General features: G+C 42.2%; 1 protein-coding gene across 2 annotated transcripts in view; it reads right to left on the bottom strand.

Annotated features, from left to right (window-relative positions):
* ST3GAL6 (ST3 beta-galactoside alpha-2,3-sialyltransferase 6) overlaps window positions 1-23875 on the bottom strand; it is a 323183-nt gene that overhangs the window by 130285 nt on the left and 169023 nt on the right. The window contains exons 3-4 of one of the 2 annotated variants that reach the window (XM_082245491.1): window positions 17152-17251; window positions 9426-9500 (exon numbers count right to left, since the gene is read on the bottom strand). In XM_082245491.1, the coding sequence (XP_082101617.1) occupies window positions 9426-9500; window positions 17152-17251 (175 nt within the window). The remainder of the gene's footprint in view (window positions 1-9425; window positions 9501-17151; window positions 17252-23875) is intronic. The other variant, XM_082245492.1, reaches the window with a different exon arrangement.

The raw sequence follows: 23875 nt of genomic DNA, 5'->3' as shown, positions 1-23875 counted from the left end.
TAGGAATCACCGATTCAGATAAACCTCTATCCTTCAACATTTGGCATTCAACAGCCAAGCTGTCAAAGCAAGGGGCTGTACAGCAGGATGGAAGATCAGTCCTTGGGACAACAGATCATCCCTGGGAGGAAGCTTCCAAGGAACGTCGGTGACCAGCTGCACCAGATCGGTGTACTAAGCCTGACAAGGCCAGTCTGGAGCCACTAAGATGACCAGAATCCCTTCTGCCTCTATCCTACGTAGAAGTCTTGGCAGAAGTTTGAGAGGAGGGAAGGCATAAACCAACCGATAATGACCCCACAGGGCCACCAGCGCATCTGTGGCGTGCGCCAGAGGATCCCTTAACCAAGTCACAAACCTCTGCACCTTTCTGTTGAGCTGAGATGCCAACAGATCCTCCTCAGGGGTGCCCCACCAGAGACACAGCTGATGAAACACCTCTGGATAAAGGGACCACTCTCCTTGGTCCAACGCCTGCCAACTGAGGTGATCCGCCTGACAATTTTCCACACGGGAAAGTGTACGGCGGAGGGGGCTGGAACAAACCGTTTAACCCACCTTAGAATGCCGGCTACCTCCAGAGCCACCAGGACACTTTTTGTGCCCCCTTGATGATTGACATAAGCCACAGCCGTGGCATTGTCCGATTAAATTCACACTGGGCAAACCTGAAGACGTCCAATGATCCAAACACAGTCTGATCGCTCGGAAGTCCAAGACATTGATCGGCAGTCTGTACTATTCCAGCAACCAGATCCCCTGACCAGAATGCTTGCTGAGGATGCCTCCCCAGCCGGACAGGCTGGCATCCGTGTTGACCACTGTCCAATACAAGGGGAGGAAGGATTTTCCCAGCCGAAGTGCCGGAGTACAAAGCCAACATATCAGGGACTCCCTAGTTTCCGACTCAGCTGAATCTGATTGTCCAGAGACTGCTGAGTCTTGTCCCATTTGGTCAGAATCTCCCTTGCAGGGACCTCATATGGAACTGTGCAAACAGAACCACCTCGAAGGTAAACACCATCAGGCCCAGCACCTGCATGCAAGTCTGGAGGGACGACCATCGGTTGGACAGCAGGAGGCAAATCGCAGCCTGCAATTTCTGAAGTTTGTCCAGAAAGCCAAAAGCAGACTTCTGAAAATTCAAAATCCAGCCGAACTCTAAGAGTTCGTACTGAGATCCCAGGTTTTTCACCAGAGCAGAGGGAGACTCCGCTGGCAGAAGGAGATCGTCCAAGTAGCCCAGTAACACGATTCCTCGTTAGTGTAGCAAAGCTAACACTTTTGTGAAGATCCGAGGAGCAGAGGCGAGACCAAAGGGTAACACCCCAAACTGATAATGCTCCTCTCCCACAGCAAAGCTAGAAAACGCTGGTGACTGACACATATTGGAATGTGTACCCGCACAAAGCAGTTAGGCGCCTTGAGGTCCAGGACTGAACGCACTTTGCCTTCCTTCCTGAGGACTGTGAACAGGATTGGGTAAAAACCCTGAAAATGTTCAGAACCAAACAATCACCCCTTGAAGGAACAGGTCTTGTACCGCCCCAAAACATGTCCTAAAGCAGTCTGGGGACAGGCGCAAGTTGAAAGAAAAAAAAACCAGCTGGGGGACAAGAGCAAAACTCAACCGAATGAGTTAGTGGACCCAATTGTCTTGTACTAGGGAAGTCCGCAGATCTGGAAGCCAGCAAAGACGTACCCCCACCCCCAATATGGGTAAGCGCACACCTTTATACAGAAGGAGCCTTGTTTACTGGTCTGGGGAAACCCAAGCTTGGCTTGCAAACCACGTTAGTTTGGATCCTCCTGAAGAGGCCCTGAAAGGCTTCGAGCCCTCGTCAGTCCACCCTGAGGGACCAAAAAACTGCTTATAAGCTGAGAAGGAAGGTCCACATCTTTGACGAGATTCCTTGCCCTAAGTAGCCTGTGGAAGAAAAGTACTCTTCCCCCCTGTGAGACCTTTAATGATGTCACCCAGGGTAGCTTCAAACAGACGATCTTCTTGGAAAGGAAGATCAGTAGAGGCCTTTTTTGAAGTCTGATCCGCAGACCAGAACTTGAGCCAAAAGATACGCCGAAGGACCACTGCCAAAACAGAGAGGTGAGCCATCAGGGGAGCCCCATCCAAAGAGGTATCGCAGATAAACTGCAGCCCCCGGGCAGCTCGGTCACGGCGTAAGAGCTTAGCCCACTCAGTCAGAGTTTGTGACACTAGGGCAATGGTGAATACATGACTCATTGCCGAGCTAGCCAGAGTGTACATAATGCATGCCACAGCCTCCGCCTTCCGGATCACTCTTCAACCAGAATCATGGTTGCCTTGTTTAATCTAGAAACTGGAGGGTCCACCACCGGTGGCACAGTCCACATCTTATGAAGGGACTCCTCATAGGGGTAACGCCTATTAAAGCGCATAGGAACCCCACGGGGACACTTTGGTCGTCACCACTCTAACGACAATTCTGTCAAAATAGGCAGGGAAAGGAAACACCTTTGCTGCTCTGGATGGCTTGTGAGTGCCAAAGGGTACCTGCGCAACCATTGCAGCTTCAGCTGCGTCCTTCATCTTTAGGGTCTCATGCACAGATACAATCAGTGCATCCATCGGCGCTTTTTTGTACACGGTCGCAGACGTAGAGGAATCATCCTCACTATCAGAGAATGCCAGGCGCGTGGTTGCAGACCAAGCAGATGAGGCAGGGGAAGGCGGGAGGGGGGGGGTGGGCCCTTTTTGCTAGCCCATCACCGGAGGCCACCTCCACCTGGGACACAAGGGACTCCGCTGTCAGTGCATGAATGGATAGTTGGGACCCGGAGAGACCCGCAGCCTCTGAGAGGGGCCCAGATGGGGAAATGTGCTTCAGGGACTCCATTAGATAAGAGGGGGACCCACAAAAAAAGGTGTATAACACAGCTAGGGACACCCCTACTGCGCTAGCGGCACTGCAGGGTCCAGAACAGAGCACTACCACTGCTATAGCAGAGAGAGGGAGAGAAAACCCCACAAAAAGACTCACCACCACCGATCAGGCACTTACAGCACCAGGCAAACTGCATGCCATGCAGCGATCAGGAAGAGAAAGACTCAGGAGTCAGCACTAGGCGATGAGGAGGGGCTCCCACCGCCAAAATCTACATCATACAGCTTCAAAAACATGGCCGTCACTATTTTCAATGAGAAAAACCACAAGAAAATGGCCGCCAAGGCTACACAAACATGGCCGCCGATCTACAGCGCAAAAGACTACAAGAAAATTGTGGTGCTACGCTGCTCCCGGGGACCCCAAATACACCAAACACAATCTCAGCAGGAAGGGGGGCCCTGGCAGGAGCCCCCACCAGGCACAGCATGCTCCCAAAGGTCAATTGTCTGGTCGCCGCCGCGGCGCGCTCCCCCCCATCCCATTGCCAGCTCGACACCCCAGACCAACCTAAAAGGAATGGCCAATCCCATGGGAGGGAGGGGGGGTATGGGCAGATGGGGGGTAACAAGTCCGCAGAGGACCACCGAGAAGGGAGGGGGGACGCTGCATGGGAAGGAGGGGAACCTGGGGGTCCGACCATCCCAGGGAGAGGCTCACTTCCACCCCAAGAACCCCCAAGGTTAGAGGGGGGGCAGCTTCTTACCATACACGGAACAGGGTGGGCACAGCTTCTGACAGACCACCGCTTCATCAGAATAGGGGGGGGGAGAAACGCTGTGACTCAGGCCGAGGCTAGGTTGTATGCACCCTCACGAGACGTTTAACTCCCAGGCCAGCCTCATCCAGTAGGGCTATGTCGTGGCTGACCTAGCATGGAGCTGAGACCTGCACACGCTCAGTGGCCAGACTGGGAGGGATCCTTTGGATCTAGATTTTCCAGTTTGTTGACCCCTCGGCAGTTGATAGTAGATTCGCACAGGAACAAAATAACAAAGATAGGAACAAATTCCCTTTAAAAGGAAAAAATTGCCAGGACCAAACATCCTTTCAAGGAACTAGGTCCTTATTCCTGACTAGGCAGAAAAAACATAGTGCCTATGGCTGAGAGTGGGAGTATAGCCCCCGGGACTGCCCCATAGGCGTAGTCAAGCTTTTTCCTGCCTAGTGTCCTATTCCTGTAGGGGGCAGCATAACCCAATGGTCAAGAAGATAAAGAGATGTGTCAGTCAATGAATTAAAGAGAAAAAAGTTTTGTTTTGTTTTTTATATCTGCCTGAGGTTTAGGGTTACATTTCTGAAATTATGGTTATGTTATTAGTAAATGAAATTCCATTCACCAAGCTACTATAATGGTAATCTGCTATGTTATGACAATTGTGTTTCTTGATGACAACCAATGATAGCTACAAAGACTAGTCACATGCTGAAAATAAAGACATTAATGGTCAAAAACACATGCGCTACAATTTTGTAAATTGAGCCCATAATCCAAATAATCTAGAATGTGTAAACCATAACACAGATGTTTTCCACATTACAGAAAAAGAGGATCCTAACTGAAATCTTCTGTAAGGGGTAAGAAACTCCCCCATAGTTCATCTGATACTGCAGGTAAAGTGATTATTGCAGCTGATCCTTTCACGTATATTAGCGCTTAATGGACAGACTCGTCATTCAGTCAGCAGAATGAACATGTGAACCCGATAGGGGTGCTGTTATATATGATACAATAAATTGTAAAGCAGCATTATTTGTTTAATGGAGTGCCCTGGCATGGGGCTCTCATAATTGTGCCTTTCAGTTTTAAAGTCTGCATATGATCATGTGGAAAAATTAGGTACACACCATGGAAACGAATTTCATTTTGAACATATTTGAACTCACATTTGATCTTTATACAAACAGTGCCCACAGATTAAGGTGATATAAATAAATAAGAACACAAGAAAAATGTGCATTTTCAATCATGTTTTGATCAAAATCAAAAATAGATGTAATGGTATATTGTGGAAAAATAAGTACACCCTGGGCATCAAAATCTGGCATTGCCCCCTTTTTACTTCTTGTAGGCATTTAGTATAACTGTGTACCAGACTGGCATTGACTGACAATTCTGACCACTTCCCAGTTCAAAATGTATCAGCTGTGATGTTTCCTTACATTCACTGCCTGTTTCAAAATTTGAATGGGAATCAAATAAAGGCTTTGACTAGGGCTGTCTATAATGCTCTGTTACCTTTTGAGCAATTCCTTGGGTGGATTTGGTAGCGTGCTTTGAATCATTAACGCGTCAACTTCAACTTTTGTACAGATGTCCTCACATTCTTATAAAGCACATTTTGATATGATGCAGAATGAATGGTTCACTTGAGAACTACAAGCTGTCCAGGCCCTAAAGCAGTACCAAAGCCACTCCAAACCATAATATTTTCACTACCATGCTTCACAGTTGTTATGAGGTGGTTCTTCAGAAATATGATCTTCAGTTTGTAGCAAACATGTTTGATGGTACTGAGACCATAAAAACGGGATGTTTGTCTTCCCGTAAAATCCTTTTCTCTGATGTTCATTGACGGATACAGCTTCATATCTTCCTTGACCAATGGGCTACGCTGCCCTCTACAGGAGTAGGACACTTGGCGGAAAAAAAATTACTACGCATATAGGGCAGTTCCAGAGGGGTATACTTTCACTTCCTGCTATAGGATCTCAGTTTTGTAACAAGCAGTGTCAGAAGAATACATAACCCAACTCCACAGAAGGCGGATGCTGTGTCCGTCAATGAACATCAGAAAAATAATTTTACAGTAAGACAAAAATTCAGTTTTCTCTTTCATTCATTGACGGACACAGCTTCATATCTTCCTTGACCGATGGGATGTCCCAAAGCAGTGTTAGCATGAAGGGTGGGAAAAAACAGCAAAAAAACTGAATTCCCAAAAAGGGCTAAACGTAGCCAACCAGGAAAAACTGGAGCTCACCTACCAAGAACAAACAAACCCTCAAGAGGCAGAAGAGAGTGAGAGCGATAACAAATTTAACACACCTGCCCCCGATTCACACCCGAGACCTTGTAACACTAACGAGTCACATGACATTGGTGAGGGAAAATGGCTAATTGGGCCCAATTTGGACATTTTTACTAAGGGGTGTACTCACTTTTGTTGCCAGCGGTTTAGACATTAATGGCGGTGTGTTGAGTTGTTTTGAGGGGACAGTAAATTGACACTGTTATACAAGCTGTACACTCACTACTTTACATTGTAGCAGAGTGTAATTTCTACAATATTGTCACATAAAGATATAATAAAATATTTACAAAAATGTGAGGGGTATACTCACTTTTGTGAGATACTGTAGGCGTAGTCAATTTTTTTTTGCCTAGTGTCCTACTCCTGCAGGGGGCAGCATAACCCATCGGTCAAGGAAGATATGAAGCTGTGTCCCTCAATGAGAAACTATATTTTTGATTGCTAGGTCTTCAGCACATTGTTCTAGAAGGCACATCTTTGTCCTATATGTTAAATGGGAAACTGTAATTTTTCTCTAAATATATTATCTGTACAGCAAAGGCTTTTTTTAACATACCTCCCATAAAGGTTGAAAAGATGATTGTGCTTTCACCCCCAACTGCTGCAAGGTACCTGAACACCCCACAATGAAATGTTGGGGCTTTTGGAGACTTCTAGTATCAAATACAGTAGTCAGCTCTTGAAATTAAATTGCTGGGCCACCCAGTCCATGACAATTTAGCAGTTACATAGTTTATAAAGTTTAAAAAAATACACACGTACATTCAGTTCAACCTACGTGTGTACGCATGTGTGATTTTTATTCTCTAACAATTTCCATAGCCCTGCATATTCTGCTTCCTGAGAAAGACATCAAAGTTTTCTGAAGGTGTCAACACTCTCAGCTAGTACCACTTCCGGGGGGGGGGAGGAGGTATATACACTTTTTTTTTTATGTTTTAAGAGTGTGAACTCTTACCACAATCTTGGGTTAAATCCTTTCATCGAACCTTAAATCTGTGTCCTTTTCAGGAACCTAAGAGTGAACAGTTTATCAGTTACTGGGGACACCTTTGATATATTGGCACATTGTATTCATATCCACTCTTAGGCCAACCTTACACGGTGCAAATTTTTTTTTCCTGCAATCATGGGTTGCAGGGAAAAAAAAACAGCTTGATTCCCCCATCAACACAGATAGTGTGGATGCGGGAATCCCTCTCCTGCAAAACTATTCCCCGCTGGGAGAAGACAGTGATTACTGCTAGCAGCTGGTAATCACAAGTAAAATCTGGCAGGCCGGTCGTACACCAATCAATCAACTTGGTACATTCAGTCTGCCCATACACCGTTCGAATCTCGGCCAGTTCCTGCTAAACTGGCCACGATTCTAAATCCTCTATGGCCAGCATTAAACAGCTCTTCCTCAGAGTGTATAGCTGTAATCTATGTAAACTCCTTGTAATTTAACAGTTTTTCCTGAGGACTGGTGGCCAAAACTGAATTGCATATTCAGTGTTTTGTAAAGGGGTAAAATTATTTAGTCATCTCTTGACTATTTGCCCTTCTTATTGCAGTGAATGTATTTTCCAAGCTTTGCTATCTACAGTAAGATAGCTGCTTGAAGTCTATGCCACTTGAAGATTATTTCTCTTCCAGCAGACTGAATACAATTCATTTTTAATTCCTTCGCCAGACTCATAGGTATCCACAAATTTATTTTTGGGTGCTTTAGAAAGCTCTATTAAACTAGCCCCTATATGTCTGAGGTTTTAATAAGTGAATTCCATCTGCATGCTCTTGGGAGTAGACTCTAATGATCGTTCATAATCTGGAACACCCAATTATATTCTCCTGGATTTGAAGTGGTGTTAAACCTTGTAGTGTACTTACTCTTTCAATCTGTCAAATCTGCATTTTTGTTAATTTAAATTATGAAAGTGAATACACCACACCCACTACATGTGTCATTTGTTTATGTAGTTCACCTATATCTGTAGGCACCACCTTAATCAAAATGTAAAGTTTGTCCATTCAAATATGTTGAAAAAGTCATCAATTTCCATGAGGTGGAATCAATTTAACACTCATTCTTCTGTATTTTCTTATATGAAATGTCAATGAATACATTCAAGTACTGTCAGAGCTAGCAATCCACCAGCTTTGCCCCTTTAACATGAAGTAAACATCTTACTGGTTGATAGGGGCTGACACTTGCATACATTGACACGGGTCTCAATTTGGTGATCATCAATCCCTCTAGCAAGCAATGGGATCATTACATTAGATTTGCTACAAGGCAAAATAAAAGATTATAAAAAATATTTTCAAACTGTAAAACAAGGTTTGATTCCACTTCCCACAGATATTAGGATGAGAAATCTAATAAAATACAGTGTAAAATTTAATTTAATTTAGATTGGGTTAGCTGAATCACTTTATAAATTATTTGATTAGAAAAAGGAAAGACTGAAAGATGACAGTCAAGTAATATCATTAAAGATGATTTATGGTGTTGAGGATGTGAATGCACTGATTAGCCATAACATTATGACCATCGACAGAAAAAGTAAATTAACATGGATTATCTTGTTACAATGGCATCAAAAAGTGGGTGGGATATGGTAGGCAGCAAAACTGACCATCGCAGTTTGTTGCATAAGGGGCTGGGTAGACGCAGACAGGTCAGGTTGCCCATGCTGACTCGTGTCCACAGCCAAAAGTGCCTACAATGGGCATTGTGAGCATTAGAACTGGACAATGGGGCAATGGAAGAAGGTGGCCTGGTCTGATGAATTACATTTTCTTTTACATCATGTGGATGGCTTGGTGCATGTATGTAGCTTACCTGGGGGAGAGATGGCACCAGGATGCAGTATGGGAAGAAGGCAAGCTGGTATAGGCGGTGTAATGCTTTGGGCAATGTTCTGCTGGGAAACCTTGGTCCTGCCATTCATGTGGATTTTAATTTGGCACCTATCACCTAGTTAAAAACTGTTGCTGGCCAAGTTCACACCTTCACTAAAACGGTATTCCCTGATGGCAGTGCCCACCCTCAGAAGCATAATGTGCCCTGTCACCCTGTAAAAATGGTTTGGAGGAACACAAAAAGTTTTAGATGTTGACTTGGCCTCCAAAGTTCCCAGATCTCCAATACAATCAAGAATTTGTGGGATGTGCTAGAAAAACAAGTCCAATCCAGGGAGGCCCCACCACACAATTTACAGGACTTAAATAATCTCCTACTGACAGCTTAGTGCCAGATGCCACAGTATACCTTCAGAGGTCTAGTGGAGTCCATACCTCAATCAATCAGGGCTGTTTTGGTGGCAAAAGGGGGACCTACTCAATATTAGGTGTGTGGTCATAAGGTTATGGCTGATTGGTGTATATGCATGCATCAATCCATGGTTAAATGTTATACAGACTGAAAGTATAATTTTGGCTCCGATTTAAGAGCATGATGAGAGGATCTCTGTCCATATACCTTAGTGCATAGTTCACTGTGTCTGCAGTCGATGATTTGAATGTTGTGCTAGTCTCTTGTAGGGGCACAATGGATCTGCACATATAATTGTTATTATAAGAAATCAGCAAAGTGAGTGGAAAAAAAAAAATAAAAACTATTTGCATTACATCCAGTAAAACAGTAGAAAAATTTTAAAGGTGAACTCGAGGCTAAAATAATTTGGTTTAGTTATCTCACAGTTAAAAGTATTTCTAAAGCCAATGTTTATGTTGGATAGAGCAGGGAAAGGTTATAACCCCCGACAGGTTTTCTTTTACATTTGTGCCCCTTTGAGGAGATTTCTCTTCACTTTCTGTTCTGCACACAAAACATAAAAAGTAGGGGCTTGCTTACACAAATTTCACCCTCTGCAATGGACTGCTTTTTTTCAGGAGCATTTGACAAAGTGAGGCGAGGTCACATTGCTCCTTCATTCCCTGTTTTAACAGCAAAAAAGCTGCACCACCATTCCAAACCCACATGCACTGCACAAGATTACAGGGCATTTGTGGTGAGGCCCCAATCAGTAAATGGTTGCATTTAGTGGGCAGTACTGCTCAAAAAATGACACAGGGATCATTTTTGATGCGCCGCTTTGCAAAGCACATGGCATGTGTACAGGCGGCAGCCTAATCTCTTCTCAGACAAGTGTTCACTGCAACAAGTATCTCCATTGGAAATTTTGTTTGCTTTGGTAAGAACCAAACAATTGGATATTTCCTCAATTCCAGAGAATTGTTTTTTCCTTCAACAAAGACAATCTCCCTAGCAGGTACAAAAAAAAAACCTAACGGGTTATGTCCCTCTCACCACTCTATCCAAAACCTAAAAACAAAAACTTGACTTTAGCTACAGTTTATTTGCCATGACCATTAAAGCTGAACTACAAGCAAACATTAATGCAGGTCTGTAGCAAAAAATAATCTCTTACATTGATTATGTTTTTTAAATGCAACTACAGTAAGTACCTGAAATTAACCTTCATATTAGTCTCTTGCAATTCCTATATAGCACTCAAACTGGCAATGGAAGCGACAGGACTGGGAGCCAATCAGGTGTTCTGAGTGAGCATGAGGCAACCTCATCAGTCTGCTGCTGTTCAATTCCTTTCCCCGTCTGGGGACAGAGTTGTGTTAGCAGTACATCCCATAATGGTAATGGAGGAATTGGTGCTATCGCCCTGGCTGGGTGACACACCTGGGAAAACCTCTGGGCTTGTTGAACAGAAATACAAATCCTTTGGCAGGTAAAACATATTTCATAGATGTACCTTTACCAATGACCCCCCCCCCCTAGATGTACCCTTACCAATGACCCCCCCCTGTAGTGCCTTGGAAATTCTTAAAATTCTGATGCAGTAATCCTCACAGCATTTAAGCTTGTGCAGCCCTCATTCCCACCTACCCTTTTCAGCCAGTATGATGGCTACCTTTCACTGTGTTTAATACAAAGAATAAGAGGAAGGCCAGCTTTCAACACCATCAAGAATTAAAACTAGCATGGTACAGCAGCCCCAATGTCAAGGTTCTCCGGTGCTGGGGAGTATCCTAAAATAAGGGCACTGCATGTACAGCCACAGCTTGTTCAGTAGCTTAAACATACCTTCAGATTTACTTTAGAGCAGAATTCCTGTCTTTTTGTCTCTCCCTGATTTGAACAAAAATGCACAAACCTAATTCCAGAAATCTTAAACACAGTCATAGGGGTTGGGGTCCTTCATCCTCTCCAGCATCAGCATTGCATATTAGACACAGGCCACTCTCACCCCTAATACAACACTGGAGCCTAAGTGCTATGGGAACTTGAAATGCAGGGTAAGTAGAAATGAATAGAGGCTAGGATGAGTTTAAACCTTCCTCAATTTATGATTGTGGGGAAATGTTTGGAGGTAAATGCGTGTGCCATTAGAAAGTCTATATTTGTTGCTATATTACCTCAATAATACCGACAGTTTGTCTAAGGATGGTCACAAATCTTAGGCTTTTTTCATAAAGTAGTATAAAGCAAAACTTAATCGGATTCAAAAAACACTAAAGAAATCAGTGTTATGGCACAGTCCTACTATATAAGCTGGCATATTTTCACCAGGAAAGCGATCAAAGGATCAATTGAGCCGTTGTTTTATAATTGCAGGGAAAGACATTTCCTGACAACACCAAATCGTACATATCTGTAGATTTCAAACTAGAATTTTCTAGAGTCTACCTTAAACCAATGGCAGCAGCTGTTTCAGAAGAAGAAAAGTCACTGGTCAGGTTACATCTGCCCAATCAGTCAAGCTTCTGTGCTCCGACAGGCACCAGACTCATTGGCATCTCCAGTGCCAATGAGGATGTTGCAAGCAAAAAGGGGGTTCTGTACCACCTACTAACCCTGATATGGGAAAGGAGGTTTTCCCCACACCCTGGTGAACTGGTTTTAAGGCACCCAATCTACTGTTTTGTGCTACTAAGTGTAAGATAGAAATTAAAAAAAATAATAATACACCACACACAATGAAAATGCTTCTATTCATCTCTGTTAAAGCAGTATTAAAAGAGGGAGTAAAGTACGCTTTGCGATTTTTTACCTACAGGTAAATCTTTAATAAGGCTTACCTGTAGATAAGAAAACTATATCTCCTAAACTTGCACCACTGGAAGCCCTGTCAGCGGTGACAGTGTGCCACTAGAGGGCTTCGTTCTAAGGTATTTCATAATGTGCTAGTACGCGATGCATACTAGCACATTATGCAATTGCCTTACAGATGTTTCTTTTTTTTTTTTTTTTTTAACTGTAGCGGTCTACTACCGCTTTAAACCCAAAAGAAAACACTTATATTGCAGCTTACCAATTCTTGGATGTGATGACTGTATTCACTTTCTTTTTTAGGCTTTCTTCTATTTTCATCTAGTGATCCAGCCAGTAAGTTTGTTGTTTTTCAAAAGAACATGCTCTCCAACAAAATGTATCAGTTACAGAGATGAGACAAACCTTTACAAGTGCCCCTGTCAGTGGTAAATGATCAGCTTTTATGTAAAACCTTTATCTCAAAAGGAAAAAACTGTTTGCTGTAACGGATCATAAAGTGTGAGCTGGAGTTTGGTATCAATCTGCTAGTGCAAAATTGGCTAGTGTATCTAAATCTGCTAGTACATCTAATACTCCCCTCTCCTCAGACTGACAATGCTGCTGTCTAAAAGGTACCCCCCCTTCCCCCGAGCCCCATCATCCAGATTGGCAGCACTCTAATACAGGAGGTTTGTTTCTGTCCATATCACTAGGTGAAAACAGAGGGGAGAAAAAGAGGCTAAAAAAATCTAATGTAGTCAACCACATCTATTGATTGGTTCACTGCAATGTGTTACATTTTTGGTTTTTGATTTAATAATTACCTTTCTAGGTTCCAGCGACAATTGAAGAGGTTACACAGGGTCCAACGCAATGCTGGCTGGTAAAGGGTATGCAAACTCGGCTTGAGAACTTGTCAGATTTGTACTACTTTTGGTGCTGTGCAGTGCAATTTGAGCCCAAATTGAGAAATGATTAAGAAACCGTATACTGATGAGGTCATCCTCATGCTCTGCCTTCCTCTAAGCAAGCTCCCAGTGTTAGACTAACAGCTCAGTTTAATATAGTAGAATCCTGATTGGGTAACAGTGCTGGTCTTTTCTCTCTCAGTCCTCGTCTGCAGGAAATCGAAGAAAGTTTTTAGTTACCTGTACTAACAGTTTAAAAAAAGAAGGAAAAAAAAAAGACAATCTGATTTTGGAAAATACACATCAGATTGAAGGGCAATTGTTTTTGCAAACCTGTTAATGCCTGTCAGTATAGGAGACACCCTGAAATAAGCTTAGAAATGAATTCATTAATCTCCACAACCATTAGCATTAGTTTTTTTTTTTTTTTGAAGAATGTGACTCTGAACTCCATTTGCAACCCCTATAACCTGTAGGATTGAGGTATTCATGTATTGTCTGATCATCTAGAATTCATGCTGACTTTACTTTTATGTCAAAGAAGGGCACTTTGAGACATATGGACTCGGAACATCCATTCCTGCAAGACACCCCAGCAGCTCTAAGGCTTCGTTCACATCTAGGTGTTCCGATTCTGCCCGCGACCCTGAATTACCGCAAATCATGGGACGCACCTGCAAATCCCGTCATTTCCAATGACACCTCAATTGTGGCACGAATTTGCCGCGATTGTCGGGGAAAATCACGCAAACAGAGTTTTGGGATGCCCGTCGCTTAAAAGCAGTTGTATTTCTTTCTTTTGAGCGACAGGCGTCCCACGATTCTGTTTGATCGGTTTTACCGTGATTCTTTGGGAGGCAAAATCGCGCTACGATTGGTATGCAATTGGAAATGACGGGGAGGGCAATCGTGTCCTGTGATTTGCAGTGATTCGGGATCCTGGGCAGAATCGCCGTGATTCCGCCAGCAATCCAGAACGCCTAGATGTGAACAGAGCCTCAGGCCTCATGCACACACACGGGCTTATGAAAATAAGCTGCGCTTTTTTCTGCCAGAATTTGGCAGAAAACTTGCCTCTAAATGTTACATTCATACAGGTTTATGCTTGTATGGCCTTTTAGCATAAATGCATTCTTAGCCAGAATGTTAATTTTTTATGGCCAGTGGAATACACTTTTGCACAAATGCGTGCATTCAGATGCGTTTACGCATTTTTTTCTGCTCAAAAGCCAAGCTGAGTATGTTCCTTTGTGTTTTTTTTTTTTTTTCTTGTAAATGCTGCTTTTTAAAACTCCTGGAAACATAGGCATAGGCTAAAATAGAGGTGCTTTTAAAGGTGTAAAAAAGAAAAAGGGCTAAAGGCTTGTATTCGTGTTTTTTTAAGCTCCATGTGCATGAGGACTAAAACTCAGAAGTGTCTGTAGTACACATCCCCAGTATATTGCACAATAAAGTGAGGACAAACTCTCGGTAAGTTGTTGAGGTGGTGAAATTCATTGTGAGATACCCTGAGGATGTCCCTCAGTGCAAGCTTTTTCAAAAGTTAGACATCCTTAGATCTACATTTTATGATTTTTTTTTTTTTAATGATACATGCACTTCTAACATTCTAAGCTAACATATCTGAAAGGACAGGAACCATAAGATGACAGGGCATACACTTTTTATGTTCCTTAACGACCAGGGAAATCCCAGAATCCTCTACCTAAAGTGAATCCACATGGCAATATCCAGGCAATAGGATCACCCAGGCATTGCACTGTGTGTGAAAGCAGATGCCTATATTGCTACTTTACGAGGGTAAAACTGAAATAAAAATTCCAATATCTTTTCTGAAGCAACGTTCATAAAACTCAGGGTAACATAAAGCAGAACTAAAGTTTTTTATCCCATACAAAAACTCTGAAATTGCAATGTAAAAAAATGACATGTATGCAAAAGAAAAGGCAAGCAGAAAGCACCGGATTGATTCTTAAAATTGTAAAATAGGCAAAAACAGGACTTTGTGTTACTCACTGTAAAATCTCTCTCTGGGTTCATTGATGGACACCACTCTTCTGATTCTTGACCATAGAGTTTTGTAGCACCACCTTCAGGTGTAGGACACTAGACAGAAAAGAGCACAGCGCCACCTAGGGCCAGTCCCCTCTGGTATAAAACCCCCTCTCTGCTATAGGCAATCCAATTCTTCTGTCTAGTGTTCATGGATTTGGCAAATGATTGTTCAGGCTTACACTACTAATGGCTGGAATACACGGGCCGAATATCGCCCGATCATTCAACCACCAATTTATGAAAAAGTGTTCCTTGGTTGAAAACATTGCCAACATACACAGGCCGAATATCGCCCGACCGTTTGACCGCCGACCATCGAAACAGTGCATGCGTGATGATGTTCTACAGATTTTAAATGAACGATCATATCACCAACGTATAGAATATCGTTCGTTCGCAAGCGAGACAACAGAATTTTTCGTTTTTTTCAAACAGGATTTTTCATTCACAATATCGATATCGGTCACTGATGGCTGGGCATTAACGAGTAGAATATCGGCTGATCCTTTGCTGAACGGAAATTTTCGGCCGATTTTCTTATCGTGTATTCCGGCCATAAGTCTCGGGCTACTCCTTCCCCGTTACAGCCCACTCCACTAGGACTCTTCCTGGGCCTTCCCACATCAGACCTCTGAGCCTCAGGTTTGGAGAGCAGGAAATTAAAGACTACGCTCATGTTTTGAGCCTCTTTTTCACTTCTGGCTCATAAGTCTGATTCCCATAGGCACACAAGACCAAGTAAATTGGTGGTTAAGTCCCGGTCAGTGCAATTTCATTATTTCTTTTGGCAAACAATTACTCTCCATTTGCTGACTTGTTTTTGGGGATAATGCTAAGCATATCTTTGGGACCTGATGCCGCTGTTTTCCAGTTACATGCTCTGTTCAAGTGTATTTTATCTACATCTTACCCATTAAATGTTTTTTCTCTGCACCAACCTATTTGTTCTAGTTACTGTATTTTCTGGCGTATAAGACTACTTTTGAACCTCAAAGAAATCCCCCAAAAATGGGGTGTCGTCTTATACGCCCAGTATAATATCTTCAAGGTAACCTAAGTATAAGTATTACCAGTAGATGTAATCTCAGGACGCTGGCTGTGTGGGAATCCTGTACCGGTATACCGTATGTACCGTAGCTTCGGCTACATACAGTGAGAGCGATGTATTCTATTATTGAATGCAAAGCCTGCTCGGATTGGCGGAGTAACATCATCCCACCTCTCTGACTCTGCCAATCCGAGCAGGCTTTGCATTCAATAATAGAATACATCGCTCACTGTGATTGGCTCAGCATGGTACACTGTATTTAGCCGAAGATATGGTACATACGGTATACCGGTACAGGATTCCCGCACAGCCAGCGTCTTGAGATTACATCTACTGGTAATACTTAGGGTACCTTGGAGATATTATGAGAGATTACATGTATTACAGTACTTGGGGTACCTTGGAGATCTAGGAGAAATCTGGTGTTTTTCAATGGTGTTGCCTTGCTTCGGAAGGGGGGTAGTCTTATACGGCGAGTACAGCCCTAAACCTATGTTTTAACTTGAAAATTAGGGGGGTCGTCTTATACTCCGGAAAATACAGTACCTCATCTTTTAGGGATACTATATTGCCTTGAACAGTATTATACACAGAAACAGAGAGGAAAAAACACATTTTCAACAGGAGTTGTATATTACATTTAAAGAATTCTCCAACTTATGCAAGCACACTTGCGAAGTTGTGTCTTATGGCTTTCAAGAATGTTACCCAGATATACAGTATATTATAGATAATATTGACAATAACATTTATTAATAAAAAAAAGTAACAAAAACGGCCGATAAAAAAGCAGTACAGGAATAGGTTAGGGTAGGGATACCAACTTATTACACCCTCGGCAAACAAAATAATGGTTCCCACATAGACATTATTGTAGGGAATACAGCCTTTGTCACCTCTCACTTATTCTGAGGAACAGGCTCTGTAAAGATTGCTTAGATAGAATGTGATATATGAATAATGCAAGGTAACACAAATATAAAGTACTTATGCATTCACCATTTTTAACTTGCAATTTCAGAGTGTTTGTTTTAAAAAGATTTGTCACACTTTAAAACCAATAACAATATTTAATATAAAAAAAGTAACTTTAACAGTGTTCAAATGTGCAGAACATACAAATCAGAACAGAAAAGGCACTTACGTGGAGATGGTTTTCTTTTGAACAAATATATGAAGCATGAAATGAAGTACAGCAGCAAATACTATTCCAACAAACAGGAACTTTCTCATGACTAACAAAGCTGACAAGAAAAAAAAACAGACAAGGACAACACCGTTATCATTTTGTAAACACAAAGTTCTGAAAAAAATATTACTGAAAGCACACATCATTGGTAGTAGGAGGAACTCTATAAGCTAATGGTGCCCCGAGTAGAACGCCCAATGCAAACAGAAAAGCGCCATTTTTTATGTACAAACTCTAAAAGTTCCCTTGATGCCTTTCCAATATTCTGACAAAGTATGCAGATTAAGAGTTCTGAGTTTGTTAGGATTTTGCTTGCTGCATGCTTGTTCTTGGTTACGGAATCAAAGTATAAAAGCCAGAGATAGTCAGCAGCAGAAGCACCCAGACATCTCACAAAACTTCCAGAAACTAGTGTGGGTCCATTAGAACTGCAAGGGCTATTTGATTGTTTAGTCTAGGGGCCAGTGAAGAATGTTGGTTCCCTGGCAGACGGCACTCCTGCATGCTCCGGTGGCAGACTCTTTGGAGTCCTCATGTCCAATGTAGGGCTATGCACCCTGCATAAGTCTTAATGATGTCTAAAGGAACTTAGACCTTCGGAGCATAAGAAAAAAAAAACAGTAAATCCGATTTTCCAAATCTCCTACACAGAAACGGCCTCGCAGCAAAGAGGAAGTTCTAGGTTTCCTGGAATTAAGCTTTGAGGCCTTCTCTAGACCTGTGTCTTCCTGCTTTCTATTCCATCATTATACAGTTTGGGATGGAAACATGGTACACCCCTTAGTCAGAACACAAGGGGGTGCTGAGGCACAGCACACCTACCGTTTTCCCCCCGAAAATAAGACCTATTGTGATTTTCTAAGAGGGCTGCAATATAAAGCACTACCCCAAAAATAAGCCCTAGTTAAAGTCCTTGTAAAATCATGTAATCCGCACTGTAAAAGGATTATATAATGTCCAGTATGTGTCTTTATGTAACGTTGTTGTGGAAAACACCTTATTTACAGCGCCGCTGGGCGCTCACATGACCCGCCAAGTTCTCCTATCCAACGTCAGCAGCCCCTCCCCTTTGCAGTGCTCGGAGCGGGGAAGGAGACTCCTGGGGGTGACATGAGCACCAAGCGGCGCTGTAAATAAGTAGTATTTTCCACAACAATGTTACATAAAGATACACAAAGACACACACTGGACATTATAAGATCCTTTTACAGAGCGGATTACATGATTTTACAAGGACTTTTACTAGGATTTTCTTTTTGAGATTACAGGATTTCTATAATGCTGACTTCTGAGCTGTCAAGGAGGGAGGGTAAGAGAAGACAGGGGACATAGGAACTTTTTTACATACCGTTATTACATATGGTATTATGTACATATGGTGAATAAATAAGACATCCCCTGAAAATGAGCCGAATATTTTTTGTAGCCAAAATTAATATAAGACCCCAGTCTTTTTTTGGGAGAAACACGGTATTTCCTATAGTCACAGTCCCTTGAAAAAGTATTCATACCCCTTGAAATGTTCCACATTTTGTCATATTAAAACAAAAAACACAAATGTATTTTATTGGGATTTTTTGTGATAGACCAACACAAATTGGCACATAATTGTAAATCGGAAGGAAAATAATAAATGTTTTTAAAAAATAATTACAAATAAATACAGTAAAACCTTGGATTGCGAGTATAATTCGTTCGGAACCATGCTTGTAATCCAAAGCACTCTTATATCAAAGCGAATTTTCCCATAAGAAATAATGGAAACTCAGATGATTCGTTCCACAACCATTTATTCATAAATCCTTCAGTTTATAGTCCATATAAAAAGATTATAGCATTGCGATAGGTTGCATAAAATGTCCATCCACAAATAGTCGCTTCCATAAGGGGATTAGAAGCAAAATCCAGCAGGAGCTACAGAGTATCAAAGAGAAGAGAGGCGCCTCTAAGTGTAGCAATATGGTTCCATTTAATGAAGGTACAACATTTAGCAACTCACATGGTTGATGAATAAAACAGGCCCATCTAAGTATGCAGGCATCCAGGGTAAAGCTGTTCACATAGACTATCTTCTGCACCGTCGGCTGCCAGTCTGTAATCCTGACTGGGAAGACCACCCTGCAGTAAAGCGATCTGAAAGCGAGGGGCAGCATGGAAAGGATGACGTAGATGATGGTGCGGAGGATGGTCTATGTGGACAGCTTTACCCCAGATGCCTGCATACTTAGATGTGCCTGTTCCAATCATCAACCATGTGAGTTGCTAAATGTTGTACCTTCATTATATGTAACCATATTGCTACACTTAGAGGCGCCTCTCTTCTCTTTTATACTTAGCTGTGACTTGAGGCTACTTGTATATCAAGACATCGCTTGTATATCAAGTCAAAATTTATTTGAAAATTTTGCTAGTCTTGCTAAGCGTTCTTAAACCAAGTTACTCTCAAACCAAGGTTTTACTGTATCTGAAAAGTGTGGCGTGCATTTGTATTCAATCCCCCTCTGAAGTCATTACTTTGTAGAACCACCTTTCGCTGCAATTACAGCTGCAAGTGTTTTTTGGTATGTCTCTACCAGATTTGCACATCTAGAGAGTGACATTTTTGCCCATTCTTCTTTGCAAAATAGCTCAAGCTCTGTCAGATCAGATGGAGAGTGCCTGTGAACAGCAATTTTCAAGTCTTGCCACAGATTCTAAATGGAAGTTAGGTCTGGACTTTGACTGGGCCATTCCAACCTACAAATATGCTTTGATCTAAACCATTCCATTGTAGCTCTGGCTGTATGTTTAGAGTTCTTGTCCTACTGGAAGGTGAACCTCCGCCCCAGTCTCAAGTCTTTTGCAGACTCCAACAGGTTTTCTTCTAAGATTGCCCTGTATTTGGCTCCATCCATCTTCCCATCAACTCTGAGCAGCTTCCCTGTCCCTGCTGAAGAAAAGCATCCCCACAATATGATGCTGACTCCACCATGTTTCATGTTGGGGATGGTGTGTTCAGGGTGATGTGCAGTGTTCGTTTTCCACCACACATAGTGGTTGCTTTGAGGCCAAAAAGTTTAACTTTGGTTTCATTTGACCAGAGCAGCTTCTTCCACATGTTTGTTGTGTCTCCCACATGGCTTCTCACAAACTACAAACGGGACTTCCTATGACTTTCTTTCAACAATGGCTTTCTTCTTGCCACTCTCCCTAAAGGCCAGATTTGCGGAGTGCATGATAAAGATGTCCTATGGACAGATACTCCCACCTGAGCTGTGGATCTCTGCAGCTCCTTCAGAGTTACCATGGGCCTCTTGGCTGCTTCTCTGATTAATGTTCTCCTTTCCCAGCCTGTCAGTTTTGGTGGACAGCAATGTCTTGGAAGGTTTGCAGTTGTGTCATACTCTTTCCATTTTCAGATGATGGATTGAACAGTGCTCAGTGAGATGTTCAAAGCTTGGGATACATAAATATTTTTTTTTTTATAACCTAACCCTGCTTTAAACTTCTCTACAACTTTATCCCTGACCTATCTGGTGTGTTCCTTGGCCTTCATGATGCTATTTGTTCACTAAGGTTCTCTAACAAACCTCCGAGGGCTTCACAGAACAGCTGTATTTATATTGATATTACACAGGTGGATTTTGGTTAGGGGTATAAGAGTAAAGGGGGCTAAATAGAAATGCATGCCACACTTTTCAGATATTTACTTGTAAAAATCATTTTCCTTCCACTTCACAATTATGTGCCACTTTGTGTTGGTCTATCACATAAAATCCCAATAAAATACATTTACATTTTTGGTTCTGACAAAATGTGGAAAATTTCAAGGGGTATGAATACTTGCACTGTAAATATTCCACACCAACTGCAATGTCATCACCTTCTCAAGAGGGGAACTGTACTTTCGCCTTACAAAAACATCCAACAATACATCCCAATCCTTTATAGGGCAAATCTATTGTAACGTTCAAGGTCTGAGTTGATGGGCTTTGAGCTTCTGTCATCAGTTTGAGACACTTCTGAAATCATTCAGAATTTATTGACAGGTGCAGCTTACCTTCTTACAACCTGCATCAAGGAGATTGTGCGTTCCAACAGACTTGTATATTTGTATGTCAATTAAAAAACCCGCTTGAAGCAAGCAAAGTCTAATGACACAGGTGTTGAGAGGTATAATACTTTTTTTTTTATGCACTGGGGGCATGTCACAACATAAATACGCATTTAAAAATATAACTAAAGTCATCCCCCTCCTGCAGGTCGCCCGGGTCTCCCGTCCCATCGGGAGACCCGTGCCACCAGCCGGGAACATCCGCCGGCTGGCCAAAGACCCGAACAAAGCCGAATTCGGCTCTGATCGGGTCTCCGATGTAAAAACCTGGAAGCAACGTCATGACATCACTTCCGAATACTGGAGCCTTAAAGGCGCCAGTTAAAAAAAATAAATAAATAAAGCATTCAAAACAGCTAAACTTGCCATTTTAAATGCCTTTAAGTGTAGAGGAAGGGTTTGGGGTCTTTTAGACCCCAGATCCCTCCATAAAGAGCACCTGCCACTGCCTATTTCGGTCACAAGAGATGTTTACATTCCTTTTGACAGCAATAAAAGTGATCAAAAATATTTTTTTTTAAAAAACCGTGTAAAAATAAAAAACAAAAAATTAAGAAAAAAAAAATTTAAAGCGCCCCTTTCATGCGCGGAAGCGAACGCATATAAGCAAGATCCGCCAGCATATGTAAACGACGTTCAAACCACATATGTGAAGTATCGCCGCAATCATCAGAGCAAGACCAATAATTCTAGCACAAGACCTTCTCTGTAACTTTAAACTGGTAACTGTTATTTATTTTTTTTTTTAAATAGTCACCTATGGAGATTTTTAAGTACTGAAGTTCGTCGCCATTCCACAAACGTGTTAGGTATCAATTTACTCTGCGTAACTTCATCTTTCACATTATACAAAGAAATTGGGATAACTTTACTGTTTTGTTTTTTTTAATTCATGAAAGTGTATTTCTTCCCAAAAAATTGCATTTGAAGGACAGCTGCACAAATACCGTGTGACATAAAATATTACAACATTCCCCATTTTATTCTCTAGGGTTTCTGCTAAAAAAAAAGATATATAATGTTTGGGGGTTCTAAGTAATTTTCTAGCAAAAAATACTGATTTTAACTTGTGAGCAACAAATGTCAGGCTTAGGCGCTAAGGGGTTAAATTGTGACAGCAGGTGCGGGAAGAGAAGATCCCCCACATTCTGTCACAACGAGGGACTGGGGGAGGGGGCGCTGATTTAGTAACAACTTACACCCAGAATAAAGACATTTAACCTTTCCTTTAAACTTGGAATAGTGGGAAGTTTTACTACCCTACAACCTATGCCAGAGAGTGTAACAACCTTTTCTAAATTACTAATAAAATATTTCTTCTGCCTTGAAGGAGGAAAAATTACAAGCACAGTAATTCATGGTATCTTCTAGTGAAAAGGAAGCGATAAGGGTTACACTGCTGAGTCACCATATTGAATCTAGGTCAGGTGGCAGTCATCTGTAAACCTGTAATTCTGAAGAACTATAAAATTGTATAAAAGAAGATCAAATAAAGGCCGGGCCACACTGAAAAGTTGGAATACAAAACAGCAACACACACAGACACATTTTTTTCCCTCTTTAAACAAGACAAGGAGTTGCAGTGTTACAGATTGGATAAAGCCTTGTACACATGGGACTAATCTTTTAGAATCAGTTAGAATAGGCAGTTAGTGCAGAAAGCTTATACACACTGCTCTTACACCGTGACTGATCTGTCATAACATTATGACCACCCACTATAACCCATCAAAGCAAGGACTCCACTAGATCTCTGAATGTATGCTGTGGTATGTGGCACCAAGCTGTCAGTAGCAGATCCTTTATTTTCTGTAAATTGCGAGGTGGGGCCTCCATGAATTGGACTTGTTTTTCCAGCAAGCCCACAGATGCTCGATTGGATTGATGTCTGGAGAATTTGGAGGCCAAGTCAAAACATCAAATTCGTCGTCGTGTTCTTCAAACTAAACTAGAATTTATCAGACCAGGACACCTTCTTCCAATGCGTAGTGGTCCAGTTCTGATGGCGACATGCCTATTGAAGATGCTTTTGGTTGTGGACACGGGTCATCGTGGACACGGGTCATAATGGGCACCCTGACTGGTCTGCAGCAACGAAGCTCTATATGCAACAAACGGAGATACTCTGTGTGTTCTGACACCTTTCTATCAGAACCGGCATTAACTTTTTTAGCAATCTGAACTACAGTAGCTCTTCTATTGGATCAGACTACACAGACCAGCCTTTGCTCCCCAGGTCATTGAGCTATGGCCCTTTCGCCAGTTCTCCATCCTTGCACCACTTTGGGTAGATTCTGATCACTGCAGACCAAAAACATCACACAAGAGATGCAGTTTTGGTGATTCTCCGACCCAGTCATCTGTCCATTACAATTTAGCCCTTGCCAAAGTCACTTAAAGCGGAGTTCCACCCAGTGAACGTTTTTTTAATAAAAATACCCCCGGGACAATCAGGGCTAGTGCATTCCACAATGGCTAGCCTCTGATCTGTCCCGGGTTGCACTTACCTTTTAAAAGAAATACTTACCTTGAAAAAGTATTGTCCAGCGCTGCCATCTCAGGTGTGGGCAGCTTGAAGCCAGCGCG

Source organism: Pelophylax lessonae (genome assembly GCF_965119305.1).
Source record: "Pelophylax lessonae genome assembly, chromosome: 2".
NCBI lineage: Eukaryota > Metazoa > Chordata > Amphibia > Anura > Ranidae > Pelophylax > Pelophylax lessonae.
Note: the sequence above shows the minus strand (reverse complement) of the source record. Positions and strands in the feature narration are given on the sequence as shown.